Source organism: Dermochelys coriacea, chromosome 1, assembly GCF_009764565.3.
Source record: "Dermochelys coriacea isolate rDerCor1 chromosome 1, rDerCor1.pri.v4, whole genome shotgun sequence".
NCBI lineage: Eukaryota > Metazoa > Chordata > Testudines > Dermochelyidae > Dermochelys > Dermochelys coriacea.
The window spans coordinates 12,435,008-12,454,067 of NC_050068.2; the positions used below are offsets into that span (position 1 = coordinate 12,435,008).

Here is a 19,060-nt window from a genome sequence, read left to right on the forward strand (position 1 = left end):
TGGTTGCCTTCTCCAAAGGAGTACAGTGAACCTGCTTGTAAAGAGCTTGGCTATCATGAAGTTCTGGTTGCAGGGAAGGAGAATGGAAATCCTAAATTTTTTCCTTGCATTGTACAGTGCCACCCAAGTTAAAATGGTCATGAGAATTTACCAGCCCAGACGCAAAATCCCTTTGCCTTCCCTTACCATGATGCTAAAGATGAAGAAAATGTAATTAGATTTGTATCTGCCTAACACACACCTAACCCCACACAAAAAAAAACAAACAGTTCTACCCTCTAGAACTTGGCAAGGCTGAGTTAGGGGGAATCTTTGAAAGAGTGGAATTATTCTCGCATAAAAAATGTCTAAGAGGGAATTTTCTGCATTTCATTTTCTCAGACCTCCTAGATCTCTTAAATATAAATATTTTATGCATGTTTTTTTCATAGACATCCAACATGTACACATTTGCAAAAAGCAGTTTGGACATAGTCTGTACAACAAGACTCTTACTGCTCCATTCAGTAAGAGCAAACAGTGAGAGGCAAAACTTCAAAGGGACGTTTTTAAGGATGATTGTGTATGACCGCTATTATGGTAGCACCTAGCAGCAGCAGTCAGGCTCAGGGCCCCATAGTAGAACCGCTGTGTACAAACAAAGAGTAGAAGGACCGCCCTTGCCCCAAGGAGCTAATTTAAGGCCAGGTGCAACATTGTGTATAATAAAGAATAAGCAGCAGCAAGTGAGGGAGGGAGGCCAGCCAGCTATATGCAAGGTTAGGTGGTATATTTATTTTGAATTAGAAGATACAAGTCACAGACAAATACCAAAGTTCCTGCTGCTTGTCTTTGAACTTGTCCTTTTGGACCAAATTGAAGGTTGTTAAGTGGAAGATATAAAAAGGGAGAGTATCACAGTGTTGAAGAACTGGTTAATGTTGTTCAGCTGACTTCTCCTCAATCTGCATGCAACAAAAATGGATGAAGTGGAATAGACGAATGGGGCACGGGGGGGGGGGGGGGAGGAAGTGAGAGAGGAGAATAGAGGCAGGGCAAAATGGAGAAGGGATAGCAGCAGAGGACTCGCTTCCATGTTGGATGTGGATGCACAGCAAACCACATTCAGAAAAGGCATTCCCTTTAGTACCCTCCCAGGGCTGTAAGCACACTTGCCAGGCTGAATCCTGGAGAGGGTGCTTTTTATTTCTGTTAGGTTAGATACTAAATCTGATTATCTTTGCATGGGGGAGGATGTGGATTCTCATGGTTTCATTTTGCTGCACTGAAAGTCAATGACCTTCTCTTGCTTGTCTAATAGTGACACTGCGTTTGCATAAAGTGTGGATCAGGATTCATATCTGATGCTAAGAAATAGCTTGAAATTAACCCACAAGAGAGACAGACAATTGGTATTTTAAAAAAAAACCCAAAAAACCTCTTTGGTGAGTTATTCTATCTTAAAGGCGTCTCTGCGGTAAAAGATAGGCTTGTGGGTTGTGGAGTTTGAACATCAGGGCTTCTCTTTTGCAATCGCTGTCTGACAGCAAACAGATTTAAACCCTAATGGAAGTTCCTGTCTGCTGTAACGGGAGGTCATTTTGCAGTGTTGAAGGACAAATCAGGGTTGATAGTGGCTTAATCCCTTAATGAATTCACTTTTGAATTATTCTAAACTGTTGCAAAGAGAATACAATTGGAAGCAAAATAATCGCTTGTGTGTTGGGGATGATCCTGGTCACTTTGCATACCTATTCTAACCGAGTCAGCCGACCTTATGGAAGAGTGGAGTTGAAAGTATCACTCAAGCACCCTGAGCCTGGACCAGATCATCCTGCTGAAATGGCAGTCCTGTGTCTACCACCCCCTCCAGGAGAACCCTGATCTGTACTTCAGCTGAAAAGCTTTTGTCTCCCCTGCCTCCATGGGAACGTGGAGTCTGCATGTTTCCTTGACATCATGCCCTGCCTTGATTCATGAAATGCATCCTATAGGATCTTTATAAAGTCAGGGCTCCGCTTTACATGCAGTGCCTTTCTTACCTGTGCATGTTTGTATGGTGCTACTTAGCCCATGTGTTCCAAATGACGGTACACTTAGATGGGGCCCAGGAGGGGATTATAGATTCATAGATACTAAGGTCAGAAGGGACCATTCTGATCATCTAGTCCGACCTCCTGCACAGCGCAGGCCACAGAATCTCACCCACCCACTCCTATGAAAAACCTCACCCATGTCTGAGCTATTGAAGTCCTTAAATCATGGTTCAAAGACTTCAAGGAGCAGAGAAGCCTCCCTCAAGTCAACCATGCCCCATGCTACAGAGGAAGGCGAAAAACCTCCAGGGCCTCTCCAATCTGCCCTGGAGGAAAATTCCTTCCCGACCCCAAATATGGCAATCAGCTAAACCCTGAGCATATGGGCAAGATTCACCAGCCAGATACCCAGGAAAGAATTTTCTATAGTATAGGGATTAGAAAGGGGAGAGAACATTAAAGGCCACACAGGCATTCTGCATGGCACTGTGATGGTTAAAGAGGGTCTGAGAACACTGTGCTGAGAAATGTACAGAGTCGTGGGCTCTTGTCTACCTTAAACATTCAACAAGCTCCATTCCATGTCTGCTCGGTAGTTTTAAACCACATGAAAGACCTTCAGATGTCGAGGCATGATGTGCTTCTGGCCAGGACTGGTGCTATGTCAGTGTGTTGCTTTGGGTGGAAAGGCAGTTTATATAATTCATTGCTAGAAATAGAAAACAAGATTTGAGTGACATTTCAGATAAGGGCCTTCTGCAGGCAGTGGTGAAGTTGGGACTGCGTTTGCTCTATCAACTAAAATAGGTCTTTGTACTGCTCCCAGCTCAAGGCAGACTCCCAATTAGGTTCAAATGGGTTTCACTGTTAACCCTGTCCGTATGCAAGATCTCCCTCTTGAGCCTCACTCCAGTGGGGATCTGTGCTTTGATACCCCTGGCCGTTTCCAGGGCTTCACCCCCAGCACCTCAGGCCAGCCGATCACTGGAGAAGCGTGGCAGCAGCTCCCCAACGAACAGCTGTCCCAACATGTCTCCCCCACTGCGAAAATCATGTCTAGAGCCTTATTCTTTCAAAAGGGTTTGCTGCGCTGCTCTGAGATAGATTTCAAACCTTCTCAGCAAAGAATTCCCAGAATTCCCATCCACAGCTCTTCAGCCTCTGTGGGATCCCTCTTTTTCTTTTAATGTTGCCACTCTTCTGTCATCATTTGAAGTGTTTGTTAAACACCTGGGTGGGGCCCATGGGCACTATATAGATGCGGCTATTTTACTTCATGGGGCAAAATTCTGTTTATGGTATCTTCCCCCTCCTCTGCAGCTGCTTGTTTGGATGCTGCCTTCAATATATTTTACTCTGAATTTAGCACACCTCTCTAGGTTAACCCATATCTTCAGAGGAAATGTGTGTGTGGTTATTATGGTCATAAAAGCAATTTTATAAAAATAACTTAGCTCAGCTCATCTGCTGCCTGGTCTGCATTACAAGTATATCTGGTTTTTCTGACCAAAATATGGACCTTTGTTACTCCGGTTTTAGCACTGCAGAGCCAGTACAACTATGGATAGCAAGGTTGGCTCCCACATCCTCCACAAAATTGTTCAGTAAGTTCAGGTGTAAAGCCATGGTTAGGTCTCTTTTTAAAAATGTTCACACTGTAATGGGAGACAAGCAGGCATAATGTGACCACAGGATTAAGAACCAGAGTGCTAATCCTAGCCCCAACACTACCTCCATCTATGGCCTGGGGCGAGTCTCCTAATCCCCTTCCTAGCTTTCACATCTGTGAAGTGGGAATACTGCTCCTGTACTTCACAGGGGCATTGTGAAATTTAGCCAGCTCATGTTTGGAGAGCTCTTCGTGGCCTAAACCCTTTATGCTACCACTGAGGAGTAGTAGTTGGACTGTTTAGGGCAAGGTGAATCTCAAAAGGCTACTCTGGATTTAATGTTTCAGAGTAGCAACCGTGTTAGTCTGTATTCGCAAAAAGAAAAGGAGGACTTGTGGCACCTTAGAGACTAACATTTATTAGTGCATAAGCTTTCGTGAGCTACAGGTCACTTCAACGGATGCATTTGATGGAAAAAACAGAGGGGAGATTGATATACACACACAGAGAACATGAAACCTTTCATGTTTCAAGCAGTCGGAATGGAGGATACAGTTACTGAAGAAGAGTTATCCAGTTACTCGGGTTTAGTTGTGAGTGTTTTTTGGTGGTTCATTTTTCATTTTGACCTGCTTTTGCACTTCTGGGACTTCGTTGGGGGCAGGAAGCACACATCCAAAGCAAACATGAAATCCAGAAAGAAAAGGAGTACTTGTGGCACCTTAGAGACTAACAAATTTATTTGAGCATAAGCTTTCGTGAGCTACAGCTCTCTTCATTGGATGCATTCAGTGGAAAATATAGTGGGGAGATTTATATACACAGAGAACATGAAACAATGGGTGTTATCATACACACTGTAACGAGAGTGATCACTAAAGATGAGCTATTACCAGCAAGGGGAAGGGGGGGAAGGAAGAAAACCTTTTTTAGTGATAATCAAGGTGGGACATTTCCAGCAGTTGACAAGAACATCTGAGGAACAGTGAGGGGTGGGGGGGGGGGGAATACCATGGGGAAATAGTTTTACTTTGTGTAATGACTCATCCATTCCCAGTCTCTATTCAAGCCTAAATTAATTGTATCCAGTTTGCAAATTAATTCCAATTCAGCAGTCTCTCGTTGGAGTCTGTTTTTGAAGTTTTTTGTTGAAGGATAGCCACCCTCAGGTCTGTAATCGAGTGACCAGAGAGACTGAAGTGTTCTCCGACTGGTTTTTGAATGTTATAATTCTTGACGTCTGATTTGTGTCCATTTATTCTTTTACCTGGAGACTGTCCAATTTGACCAATGTACATGGTAGAGGGGCATTGCTGGCGCACATCACATTGGTAGATGTGCAGGTGAACGAGCCTGTGATGGTGTGGCTGATGTGATTAGGCCCTATGATGGTGTCCCCTGAATAGATATGTGGACAGAGTTGGCAACGGGCTTTGTTGCAAGGATAGGTTCCTGGGTTAGTGGTTCTGTTGTGTGGTATGTGGTTGCTGGTGAGTATTTGCTTCAGGTTGGGAGGCTGTCTGTAAGCAAGGACTGGCCTGTCTCCCAAGATCTGTGAGAGTGATGAGTCATCCTTCAGGATAGGTTGTAGATCCTTGATGATGCGTTGAAGAGGTTTTAGTTGGGGGCTGAAGGTGATGGCTAGTGGCGTTCTGTTATTTTCTTTGTTGGGCCTGTCCTGTAGTAGGGGACTTCTGGGTACTCTTCTGGCTCTGTCAATCTGTTTCTTCACTTCAGCAGGTGGACATTGTAGTCGTAAGAATGCTTGATAGAGATCTTGTAGGTGTTTGTCTCTGTCTGAGGGGTTGGAGCAAATGTGGTTGTATCGTAGAGCTTGGCTGTAGACAGTGGATTGTGTGGTGTGATCTGGGTGAAAGCTGGAGGCATGTAGGTCGGAATAGCAGTCAATAGGTTTCCTACACAGGGAAACTGGGGTCCTAAGTAACTCGGTGCTTTTTAAAATGTTATCATTAGTCTAATTTTTAGGTTGTAAGACTTTCGGGGCAGACATTATTTGCTTTACTCATGTATAAAGGGCCTCCCATGCTAAAACAAAATTAATGGGATTCATAATGAATTTTTAGTGGGTTTTTGGCCTCAGTAGAATGCGGTGAGGTTTTGGCAATCATTCAGGTGGGGAGTTCTGTTCTTATCCAAGTTAGTTTACCAAATCCTAAGAGAAACTCTAAGTTAAGGGTGGAGCTGTGCAAACCTTGAAATGGATGAAAGCATCTGAAATGCATTTTAAAGATGATTTTTCTCCTGTGTGTGTAACTTTGTAAATGAATCAAGAACATTGAGGGCCTGCAAAATTAACTGAGATCTTGACCCCATTTTAACCCTGCTCTGAAAAGCTGGAGAGAGGGTGGAGCAGAAAGCATTTGTTCTTCTCTAATATTGTGTGTGTGCTAGCTAATAGCCATAGGTTAACGGAGATGCTTGTTTGCTTTGCAGCTATGATGGGGTGCCATTCCTTATGCATGACAAGACACTCAGGAGGACAACTAATGTGGAGGAAGTGTTTCCAGAACTGGCCTACGAGCATTCTTGCATGTTCAACTGGACTGACCTGGAGAGGCTTAATGCTGGAAAATGGTTTCTAAGGGTGCGTGCGATCATATACTGAAGATAGGGTCCCTACCATCTGGAGGGGGGGGAGAGGGTGTTGTGTGCCCTGTATCCAAAGTCAGGACATGGATTGAAAGTTCACACCACAGACACTGTTAGGTGGATGGGAGTGCTGCTGTCCCATCAATAAAAGAGTTTAATGAAGGGTGACTAGACCAAGCCAGGCTTCCCCTGTGCTGCTCTGTCAACCCCATTCAACTCTGCCCTATGGCACCAAGTACTTTAGCTCTGCCGTTTTGATTGTTGGGCACAGCACTGTAGCCAATTCCAGCCTGTCAAATGAAGGAATCTTCCAGAGGCCCCCACCACAGTTCGAAAATGGAATGCACAAATGTTGGTCTGTGTTTGCACTCCCTGAAACTCTGACTTGTGTGCACAAACATTGAATTTTGCATTTGCATCTGCTGGGAGCTGGTGGCAGGTTGATAAGGCAATGGGCTAAGAGTAAAGAGACCTGGCTTCTAAAGCTGCTCAGCCACACAGCTGCTTGAGAACATGGGCAAGCCACTTACACTGTTTCTCAGATCCCCATTTTAGAAATGAAGAAAATAGGACATAAATGTTAAGCATTATTCCTTATTGGTACTGCCGTGAGTTTTCCTAGCAGGCCCTCAAATGTTACTGCACATCAGTCAAAAGCTTCCTCCATCCTCATGTTAGGCAGAGACAAAGAAGAGATGTGTTTATATTGAATTAGCTCCTTACAGAGAATATAGCACTTGTCCTTTCTTGCTAAAATACTTCTGATTGTGAGGCTCTTCTACAGCCTCTCGAAGATGAGAACTTTTGGTTGTATTCTGCTTTTGCTCTACACAGCAGTGGGATGTTGCAAAAACCCTGTTGTTTTCTAATGTTTTTAAAATCCTTAGTGCAATTTGCCAGTCCAACAGCAATATGCTTCCTCTTTATTTCACTTGTAAGACCCCGTACCATGCCTCCTATGTGGGGATTAACATGTAAATCAGATGGTGGGGTGAATGGATTCTGAGCAGAAAAGGACTCCATTTTTTTTATCAAATACCATTTCTTTCTTTATAAAGCTGGGGGCTGACGGCAGATTCACCTTCAGCTGAGTGCAATAGAGATGACATGGAGGTTTAATGGAAAGTGACGCTTAGATTTAATGAATATATATCCCAGCTCCTCTGCGCTGTCAGATAAGGAACCTCTCCAGATTGCACAGCGTATTGGGGACTGGCAGCTCTGGATCTGTCTGAAGTGACTTGTTGATAGTGGCATCTAGCATTTCCTCTGCCAAAACATCCATCCAGCAGTGTCACTAGAGTGCTGCCACCAATTATGGACTCCCTTTGTAATTCTGCCTGTCCGGTTCCTCGGCCTGCAGAGTAAATTCTGTTTGAATGACGCCGAGTTCCCATACTCGGGTGTCAAACAAAACAACACCCACATAACTTCCTGCTGCATGGGAAGAATGTCTAAAGCTGTGGTCCCCAAGATGTGGGGCTGCCCCCCTACGGGGGAGCAGAGGAACATTTGGGGGACATGCAGCAGGGCCCGAGCCAGCCCCCAAGGGGGGGTGGGGAAGGAGCATTGCCCAGCCGCAGCTCTGGCCCCAGCTCCAGCCACAGCTCTGCTTGGCCCCCTGCTCTATCCCCAAGGCACATTTCCCCTCGGCCCCTTGCTCCTGCCCCAGCACCAGTTTCCTTCCCCCTCCCCAGTTCTGCTCTTAGCTCCACCTTCAACCCAACCTCTTCTACTGAGCCAACTGTGCAGTAATGGAGGCGGGGAGGCACAGACTGATTCCACTACTGGAAGGGGGTGGGGGTGCGACAGGAAAAGTTTGGGCACCACTGGTCTAAAGGGTCAGCACTATCGCTTGTTTTTATCACTGAAGGCTGCCTTTTTTGTAGCGTTTCCCCGAAAAGCGTTTGCCTTCTCATTACTCTTTGTGGTTGGATAATAATGTTTAAATGGTCTTTAAACCAAGGTATAGCAGTTTTCATCCAAGGGTTCCAAAGCACTTTAGAAAGGATGTGACAGAGCTCTGTCCTTGCCTCTGTGGGTCCTAAGTTTCCTGGCGGATTTCGCTAGCCTCAGAGGCTCACTGTGATCCTCCGCGTAACCCTTCTCTCTAGCATCAAGGGTCACAGTCTACTGAGCCATTTTCATCATAAGCCAGCAAGGGAGGTGAGGAGAAGTTATCCTTCCTTGCACAGTCTCTCTTGTCTCTCAGTCTCGGTGATTAATCTTGGGGGCAAAGGTGGGGGGGGAGCCCAGGCTCACCCTCTACTCCAGGCTCCAGCCCAGGGACCCTAATAGTATCCGCTATGGTAGCTGACCTTTTAGAAACATGACATGTACAATTCCCTGGGCTACTTCCCCCACAGCAGCCCTCACTTCCTCAAGCTCCACTTCACCCTTACCTCAGGGCCTCCTTCCTTGTGCCTGATATGGTGTGTACTACTCAGCCTCTCCAACAGCACAACTTCCTCCCACAGCTCCCGACATGCACCCCCACCTGACTGACTGGGAGGCTTTTAACTAGTTTCAGCCAGCCCCTGATTGGCTTCAGGTGTCCCAATCAACCTAGCCTTCTCCCTGCCTTCTGGAAAGTTCTTAATTGGCCCCAGGTGTCTTAATTGACATGGATCAGCTGCCATTTCACTTATCCTGGTACCAGGGATTTGTTTAGCCTGGAGCTAATATATCTATCTCCCACTACTCTTCCATAGCCATCTGGCCTTGCCCTGTCACAGATAGTAAATAGAGGAACACAATAATTCTACTAGATTGGATCAGACCACTGGTCTGTCTAGCTCCGGATCCTGTATCCAACAGTGACCTGTACTGACGTCTTCAGAGGAAGGGGCAAGAAACCCCTCAGGACGCTATGATGGGATAACCTGTCCCCCAGGGAAAACTTCCTCTTGATACCCCATAGCGAAAGGCTTTTTGTTTTTGTTTTTTTCTGGGGGGGGGGCGGAGAATCATCACTATGTCATAGAATCATAGAATATCAGGGTTGGAAGGGATCTCAGGAGGTCATCTAGTCCAACCCCCTGCTCAAAGCAGGACCAATCCCCAATTTTTGCCCCAAATGGCCCCCTCAGGGATTGAACTCACAACCCTGGGTTTAGCAAGCTAATGCTCAAACCACTGAGCTATCCCTCCCCCCAATATAGGAGCTCAGACTAGATAATCACAGTGGTCACTTCTGGCTACCAAATCTATGAATCTGTTATAATACTGGATAGTCTTTGTAGTCATATAAGTATCTAGACCTTTTTAGAAGCCTAGTAACCTCTTGATCTCAGTCATATCTTGTGGCAGTGAGTTCCACGGGCTAATATTTCCTTCCTCCGTTTTGAATTTTCCACCTTTCTGTTTCTGTATTATGAAATGGGCCAAATTAGATGTTTCCAGACTCTTCAAATGTCTTTTCATGCCCCTGATCATTCTGCTCACCCATTTCCAACCCCATTCTATTTCTGCTATAGCCTTTGAGGTGGGGTGAACAGAACTGCACACAGTACTCCTGGTAAGCATGCATCATATCCTCCAATGGGAAAACAGGGACAGGGAGGATTTCCTCAGTCGTTCAACAAGTCAGTGTCAGAACTGAAAATAGAAGCCATCTCTCCTGGCACCTAGTTCAGTACCTTATTCACTGGGGCCACACTGCCTCCTGGTATGAAAGACATTGCTTGACTGTTCCCTTTCGGGACTGAGACCTATCAACAGAGCTGGGTGGGAAATGGTTTCCCACACTGTGAAAATTTCTGAGATTTCAAATATGGTTCCTGTTCCAGGATATAACTGAGGCCTCGTAAAATTTTTCATGAAGAACAAGAGAATGAGGGGAAGAGCGAGAGAGATCAGAGAATACCCAGGGGACCAGGGCGCTCACCTGGGACATGTGAGGCTGAGATTCGAGTCTCTCTCTGTCTGATTCACAGCAAGGACTTGGACCTGGGGTTCTGACCTTCCCAGGGAGCACCCCCAGCCACCCTGTTACTGGGCATTCTGCAGTCTGGGTTGCCTCTCTCTCTCTCTCTCTGACCAGCAATTTCATCCTGGATCTGAGAAACCTTTCCTGACTACAGTTTGAATTGAAACCGACCCTTTCTCAGGAAAGACATCTGTTTTGATGAATCAGTATTTTCTGGCAAAAAAAAACCTGTTGTGTTGGAAAACTCTTGGCCAACTTTCCCTTGTAGCTTGGCTAGTCACAAGGCAGATTTCAGGGGCAGCTGCCAGAGGTAACTTCATTGCCACCATGACGTGGGCAGAAATGAGTTCTGTCTGCCCTCTGTCACAACAGGGACCCCAGTTGCATGGCAATAACTCTGACCCTTGTTTGTTTTCAGAGTGACCCCTTCTGGACTGCTGGCTCCCTCTCAGATTCAGATTACCTGGAAGCTGCAAACCAATCGGTCTGTAAGCTGGTTGATATGTTGCAGATCGTCAAGGACAACGTGTCGGTGATCTTGAACTTTCAGGACCTGCCACGAGATCATCCATACCACAGCACTTACATCAACATTACCCTGCAAACCATACTGGACTCCGGGATCCAGCAGCAGGCTGTAAGTCCTGCAGCGCTTTGGAGACAGAGGCTCGTGGGCTGGCTCTTTCAAGCTCAGAGGAAGAGCAGTTGCTTTAGTAACTGGAGAAATCAGAGTTCCATGCAGAAGACTGATTTCTGGCCAGTTTTCTTTCTGCTGTGGCGGCTTTTGACCTCCTCTGTGCTTAGCCGTGGTGAAACCATACTGCCCACTTCCCGATTATAGTGTCCATCCTCTAACCCACAGAGGTCTGGGGTGTTCCGATCCCAGAAAGCCACTCTTTTCGTTCCCTTGCACTGCCCTCTTGCAATGTGGGTGCTGTTTGGGGGGCACCAGGTTTTGGGCTGCCCCAGAGCACACAATCTGCCGGGGCTCACACAGGAAAATCAGGATGCAGGCAGTGCTGTATCAGGAGGCCTCGTCACAGCTTGATCCCAATGTTCTGTGAGGCTGAATAGTGCTGGATTCTGCCACCTGGGGCGTAGGATGCAGAGACAATCGCAGACCTCTTCATGTGAGTGACTGCGCTAAAGTGCCCAGGAGCAAGAGCACGTGAGACTCCTCTAGCACAAGACAGCTCCTTCCGGTGTGTCCAGCTAATCCCCAGAGCCAGGTTTCAGTACAAAAGCGAAGGGAAGCCTCCCTCTACAGCAAGCCCCCATCAGGTCCTGCCTCTTCCCACCTTTCAAGGAATTGTTGCCCCTTTGGCCAGATGGTTCCCAAAATCCGGCACCTTGCAGGGTGGTGGTTTTGGTTTGGATGAGAAATCAGTGATGCAGAGACAGGGTATCTTAGCGTGATCTGTTTATTTACAGAATGTGCTTGTGGTCCTGTTTCCCTGAACAGAAGGAGAAACAAACATGCACACAGGCAGCTCCTGTTGGCAGAAATCGCATCCACACCTGCACTATCCCAAGAAGTGGCTGCCAGTCTGCCTCTGCTTCTCCCCAGGGCTCCAGAGGGTCCTGCTTGCTCACTTACTCACTCCAGCTGCTGAACCTGCAGCTTCCTCCCAGCTCCTAGGAAACCCTGTTAGCTGCATGAGCTCCCAGCAGCCACTCTCTTCCTTTAAGCAACGATTCTTTCGGGGTCGGAGAAGCTGGAAGTGGCAGGAGCTACTGCAGAGCGAAGATTCCCATTTCCCAGGTTCAAACCTCGGGGCACTGGGGCAGCTCTTGAAATGTGACATCTGCTCAGCCGAGCCAAAATGGGAAACATCTGAGATTTCCCTCTCCTTCCCTTCTGATTTTAAGTTGTTGAAAGTAGCTTACAGTCAAACATGTGGATGTGCTAGCAGCTGAATATCTTGGGAGTGTGAAATATTTCAGACTCTCCAGTTAGGTGAATAATACAACTGTATGCAGAGAAAAATGGAAATGTTTAACAATCACACTTATGAAATGATTAGCCTAGGGGAAGGATCCATTTTTAGCTTCCATCTGTCTTTCTAATGACTACTGCTGCCACCCAAGTTTCAATTAACCATGAGGCCACACCACCAGATATATATTTATTTTTTGTGAGCCTGTTTGAATCTCCGTCAGGTTTCCTGGAGCTCATTTTACCACAAAGGGAATCGTGCTCCCTTCTTTGCAATTGTGTGGGCGAGCTAATGCAAAGAAGTGAGCAGAATAATTATGAAAATACAAGCTCTTGGTAGTGAGAACAAAATCCATTTTGATGCACTCTGCCTAGTTCTACGAACTGAACTCCTTTGCTCCAGAATTTCCAACCTAGCTGGCTGAAAATGTGCATAACCTGCTTTAAACTGTTCTGGTGCATTATTGGGTGAGCATTGATTAGTTATTCTTCATTGATTAGTGGAATTTAAGGCCAGAAGGGACCAGTATGGTCATCTGGTCTGACCTCTTGCATAACACCAAAGATTTTCACCTAGTAATTCCTGTGTCGAGCCCAGACCTTGTGACTGAGGGTAGAACCTATTATTGTTAATTGATTAAGCTAATGTGTGTACAGTGCTTTGAAATCAGAGTGGGAAGTGCTAAAAATTGCAAGGTTTGAACGGATTTAGTGCTGATGGAAGTGAAGACTGGATAATGCTAGTTTGAGCTGGACATAATTTGGGCAGTTGCTGGAAAGCTTTTCCTACCCAACTCTGCCAGAGCCTGCTTGGTATCCTTTCCATGGGTCCTTCTTGTGCTGAAATGGATGTTTTGATGGGCGCAAAGTGCATCTTAGCATGAAACCTTCCAATTTCTTATCCCTTGTCCTCTGGGTTAGAATTTAAACCCGTGTCTCTCGAGTGAAAGTCTGGTGCCAAGACCTCACAGTGCCAGCTAGTCAGCCCCACATTCAAAATGCAGTCAAGTAAAGACGTGTGAGGCTTTAAGCCCCTTTAAGCTGATTATAGCATTAGTGCAAACTCTCTAGCTTGGCTGTCCTTCCCGCTTCTCTGTACTCCAAACTACTCAGAGCCCGTATTCCTAATGCTTTCCCAGCTGCAAACAGGTTTCCGTCTTTGAGAATCATCTCTTTAATCAGAATGGCTCCATTTATTGACTCTCTCTTTCTGTATCTCCAGGTGATGTGGCTGCCCAACACGGAGCGGCAGCTGGTGAGGCAAATTGCTCCAGGTTTCCAGCAGACTTCTGACATCAAAGCAGACGCGGAGCACTTGAGAGACAAAGGCATCAAACAGCTGAACCTGCGGTACACTAAGGTCACCAGTGAGGACATCAGGTGTGGGCCTCAGCTTTCATTGGTGTGAATTTCCACTTGCTCTGTGTGTGTGCTGTGTGCATTTTGCAAAGCCAAAGTATATAGCCGCTCCCTTGCCCCTTCCCATTGAGGCCTGCTGGGCTCTCAAGCTGTGGTCAAACCAGGAACCGGGACCTGGCGCTCAACCCACAGATTCTAGCGATCACAGTGGTCTCTTCTGGCCTTGGAATCTGCGGGTCTTTGGCCTTCTGGTTTCCAGGCAGCTGCTGTCCTTCCACAACAAAGAACTGCTCTCACTTAACAGGGCACATAGCTGGCTGTCCAACGGGAGCTTTGCTGTCTGGTGGGGGGAGCATCTATAGTGACAACATCACTTCAATCAAGGACAGACTCCATTTTCTCCTTTAAGGGGCTCATCGTATCTGCTAGTCCATGGGAGACATCAGGAAACTCCCCCTCAGCTACATGAGCAGCAGTGCCCTGTTGTCACTTGATGATGGGAGGGTCTTAGTGTCTCCTATCAGAGCCCCCTTGAATTTGTCAGCCCTGTTTTCACACCTACCTCAGGCAAAGGAGAGCAAGACATAGGCCAGGCTGAAAGTACAAGAAAAGAAGTTAATAGGATTGTAATTTCTTGCTAAGTAACGCATGAATCAGTGGGTCACCGAGCAAACTGAGGCTGAGCTACCATCAAGGGAAAGAGGCGAAAGGAGGCTCCGTTCTGAGCGAGATGCTGAGCACTTCCTACAGGCATTGTATGCAGACACACCCAGACGCAGGGCAAACTCTCAAGCCATAAATCTTCCGATGTTCCATAGTGCTGGTTCGTGCTGTGGTTGTCTCCTAGTGGATCAGAGAGGGGCACTGGCAAGCAGGGCCGTAGCTGAAACAGAGCTCATCCCTGTGCCCTAGTGGCTAGAGCCTGGGACTCAGGAGAAATGGGCTCTATTCCCCTGTGTGCCACTGGTCTGCTCTCTGTCTTTGGGAAAGTCATGTCCCCTGTCTGTGCCTCAGTTTCCCCATCTGTAAAATGGAGCTAGTGATCCTAACCGCCTTTGTAAAGCGCTTTGAGATCTACAATGAAAAGTGCTATATAAGAGCTAGTTAGTTATAGTGTATATAGAGGCCTCTTCTCTCTCTATTCTCCCCCCAACCCCCTCCCCCCCCCACAAAAACAGTTATCGTCTTGAAGATTTTTGTCACGCATGAGACAATCGACTCAACCCTTGCAGTGCTGAAGGGCTGAAGACTCAGACGAAGCTCCTCCTCAGTCTCTCTCCCTTTACTCCAACATGCTCTTCCATCCCCTGACCCTGACCATTTGCAGTCTAGTCAACCCGCTGCAGGAAACCTTCCTCAGTCCCCAGGCCCAGTGTCCCCAGTAGAGCACCTAGGAATTGACCTTTCTGGGCAGTTTTCAGGTATTCTGGGAACCGGCCCATTTAGAAGGGTTTACAGGATTGAGCAGTGAGGCGGCTGAGCCGGGCCTTTAAAGATTTCTCAACAGAATCCCTCTCTCCTGCTGTGTATTAGGGAATAAAATGTGTTGCATTATTGCTTCTGTGTTAAGGCTTTGTCACTAGCACCTAGTGGTCATGAAAGAAGTTTCTTTATGAAAGTTTTATGACCTGCTAATAATCAGCATGGTAAAGGGTACACAGCCTGGGATGCCCCGTGTTAAAATGTTCTCCTCTAGGACAAGCATCCCTTGCTGGTGTGGAGACCTTGATCTCACAGCACTGAGACATATTTTGATGGTGTTGCAGGTAGGGGTGCTGGAACAATTTGTATAGTGGGAGTGCTATGATGGAAACCATGTATTTGGTGTTTGTTTTTACTACTCCAAGCCAGGGGGTGCAGCAGCACCCCTGGTTCCAGCATTGCTGGTTGCATGGATATCAAAGATCTTTCCTGATTTTCTTTTTAGTTATTTACAGTGAGATCCCAAGACATGGGACAGTCCCATTGAAACTGGGACCACTGTATGAAAATCTAGACCAAGGGCAGCCCTGGATCTGACTCCTTGGACAGTAAAGGAGGTTGTGTAGTTTTAAATACCTGTGCCACCCTAGTATGTTTGCCAAAGATCCTGTGGGAGAAGAGATTTATGTTATGATGGTCTGGCCCATTTCCAAGCGAGGGTCATGGAAGCAGAAGGAGAGAGTGGCTAATCTTAATAGCTTTTTACACGGAGTTTAGTGTGTGATGACATTAAGGGAGCCTTTTAGAAATCAAAATATTAATCATCTGATTCTCATTCCAATACCAGTTTCAGAGGAAGTTTAGGCATCTCGTTCAAAGCACATCCAACCAGTTTTTCAACCTGATTAGCAACCGCCCTTTGCGTCTCATTCATCTGCTCCAGAGCTGCTGCTGCTGTGAACCTCTGATTTAGGCCAAGCTCCTGAGTTCTTTCAGACATTACTTTGTGCCGATAAATTTGAACACAGCCTTTTAACGACCCTATTTAAATCGGCCGTGTCTCATCTTTAATTAGCCAATGCCATGTTTTTTCTCGGTAGTATGTGGAGTTTGAATTTCATAGGGTGTGAATCAAAATGACCTCCACTGCTAAAGTTAAACAGATAAGGGATGTGTTGCCGCTAGGCGGCCTTGTTAATTTTTAGGATTTATTGCTTGCCAAGCTTGACTTGGTCCTTAAGAAAACATGGAAATCAAACGGTTTGGGAGAGGAGATATTTTAAAGCTAAAAAGGAAAGTAGGTCCTGTTGTGTAGGTAAGGACTGATGACTGAACTGCAGTGTATCACGTTGTAACCGATGCTGTTTTTTGAAAAACAGATAGTTCACAACCCACGGATGTTAAATGGTTAAGGGCCAGATTGTGCTACTGCAGTGCGGGTTGCCACTGAGGACCAGTGTGGAGCTGCGCTGCATCAGGGGGAGCTGTCCAGACATGTAGATCGATCCAGGCCCAGCCTCGAAGACTAACACTGTGCCGAAGGGGATGGGGAAGGAATGAAGGCAAAATATGCCCTGTAACTTTCACTGCATGAGAGGCAGAGAGGTCCAGTGATAGGGTGTTCAGAGACCTGGGTTCTATTCCTAGCTCTGCCACTGACTTGTTGTGTGATCTTGGGCAAGTCACTTCCCCTCTGCCACGGTTTCCCCTCCCACCCTTTGTCTTGTCTATTTAGATAAAGTTCCTCCAGTGTATGTACAGCACCTAGCACAGTTGGACCCTCTTGGTGCTGCTGTAGTAGAAATTAATACACGCTTTTAAATTCTAAATCCACATCAATTTTGGCCCAAATGCACCACTCCCCTTTTTTAGTTGTCGGATTCCTTCTACTAACGAGTTGATCCTGTAATGGCAACAGAGTCCTCTTTTCCTGCTACACACACCACGTTTGCACAGAGCAGCTAGTATTATGAAGGTGGTTAATAAAAGCTCACGGCCTGCTGCTCCATTGCTGAAAACAAAACCAGGCCATGTTACATACGTTCCGGAACTAGAGGAACCAGCTCTGCCTGAGTGCAACAAGGAGCAATCTTATTGATTGCATGGTAGCCCCTGGTGCTCTGGGTAGAACAAAGCCTTGCCCACCCTTTCTCCTTTCCGTTCATTCTCCATCTCTTGGAGAATTATGAAGAAGGGGTGCCCACCCAGCAATTGTGCGGTAGTTTGTTCTAATTATCCTGGCTCCGTTCTGTTTGCCTCAGCAGCCTCAAGAACCAAACCTGCCATGTTGGCAAACTGAAGGGTTCAACCATTGGGTTCAAAGGGACATTGTCACAGTCCTCCAACAGACTCGTTAACTGTGGAGCTGCTGGCCACACAGATTGAATCAACCCTGATGAAATACGATCCTTTACCACAAAATAAATGTCCTAACTACTGTATATGCAGTGCTTACTTGGCATGACCAGCATTGCTTTCAAGAGTATATAGCTTCACCCTCAGTATTCAGTATAATCAGATCGTATTAACCGCCTTGTGGTACCTCCATAATTACATATGGTGTCGACCATCTTCAAAGTGTTAACGAATCGTCACAGTCAGATAAGGAAATGGAGGCAGAGGGACTTACGCAGGGCCATAGATAGGATCAATATCCGCATTGCAACTCAAGAGTTCTTGTCTCCCAGTCTTGTGTTCTGACCTCTGAAACAAACCTTGAAAAATGGATTCAAGCACTCAGAAGACTTGAGACCTCTTTTGTTAGTAAATAGGAGCCCCATAAATCTATGTCTGGACCCAGGCAGGAGAGTAACAGTATGACTGACTCTAACATCAGTCTCCACTTTAATTCAGTGACTTGCCCTTTCAGTATTATAGGCATCTGCAATGACTGTTCATTTAACATCACCCTAATTAGGGACGCTTTTTAAAAATGTGTCCAGCCTATCACCATGTGGGGTGATAGAATTATGTATATCTAAGCCGGAATCTGCTCTGGTGAGTGAATAAAGCTTTTAAGATCAAAGAGTGGTTTAATGGTTTTAAGGCCAGACGAGATCTTGTATTTCAAAATGACCTACTTCACCAAATTTCAAATCTAGCCACTATTAAAAAGCATGCTGTTTGTCAGATGACTCTAATCTTCCTTTGTATTTATTTCATGCGAATCACCCATGTATAGGACATGGCATTTTGTGTTCAAGTTTGCTGTACTTACAGAGATAACTAACCTACTGCTCCGTTATTTTTCTCGGCAGGGAATACACAGCCGCGAACCTGAGTGTTAATCTCTACATTGTGAATGAACCATGGCTGTACTCTATCCTGTGGTGTGCTGGTGTTCAGTCTGTCACGTCTGATAGCTCACAAATCCTTAGCAAGGTGCCTTTTCCCATTTGGCTAATGGTAAGCAAGACCACATGTGAAATATCCATATGGTACATAAGATTTGCCTCCACTGTCATCCCTTTAAAAAAACAGGGACAGATTTCTGGGTATGTTCGAGGCTGCTCTGGCCTGTAGAAGCCATACATTAGAGGGGTAGGTTCAGCGGCGTGCTATCAAAATTTTAATGACAGACTCCTTCAAAAATGTTCAGTCTCAGACCTACAAGATTCCCTGGGTTGGATACTTTCCCCTCTTCCCCCAGCAAAACTCTGTCTTCATACTCTTCTCTTATCCAAATCAATCAGTTCTTCCACTCCATGCCCCCTGGCTTAGTACCCTTCAACACGCCATGCTCCCTCTCACCAATACCACATTGAGGTACTGTACCTCTGCATGGCACCCCTATCTGGCAGCTGTTCCTAGCAGCAGCAGCAGTGATGGTGGCAGAAGTGGGTTTTCCCTAAGTCTGTCTATGGGATGTTAAGTGGAAAGTGAATCTCCTCTTCGAATGAAAGTGGATCCTCCACACCAGTATTTAGCTTCAAAAAGGGGAACTATGCAAATTGAGGAGGCTAGTTAAATAGAAATTAACAAGAACAGCAACAAGAGTAAAATGCCTGCAAGCTGCAGGGCGGGCACCTTTTTAAAAACACTATAATAGAGGCTCAAGCTATGTATACCCTAAATAAAAAACAAACAAAAACAGTAAGAGGACCAAAAAATGCCACCATGGCTACACAAGAGAATAAAAGAAGCAGCTGGAGATCAGACATAGTTTAAAAATTTGAAGTCA

General features: G+C 46.1%; 1 protein-coding gene across 5 annotated transcripts in view; it reads left to right on the forward strand.

Moving 5' to 3' along the window:
- Positions 1 to 19,060, forward strand: part of GDPD5 (glycerophosphodiester phosphodiesterase domain containing 5) — a 340,687-nt gene that overhangs the window by 299,022 nt on the left and 22,605 nt on the right. For all 5 annotated transcript variants that reach the window (XM_038387649.2, XM_038387648.2, XM_043504050.1 and 2 more), the window contains 4 exons: positions 6,080 to 6,230; positions 10,582 to 10,800; positions 13,322 to 13,479; positions 18,138 to 18,285. In XM_038387649.2, coding sequence (XP_038243577.1) covers positions 6,080 to 6,230; positions 10,582 to 10,800; positions 13,322 to 13,479; positions 18,138 to 18,285 — 676 coding nt within the window. The remainder of the gene's footprint in view (positions 1 to 6,079; positions 6,231 to 10,581; positions 10,801 to 13,321; positions 13,480 to 18,137; positions 18,286 to 19,060) is intronic.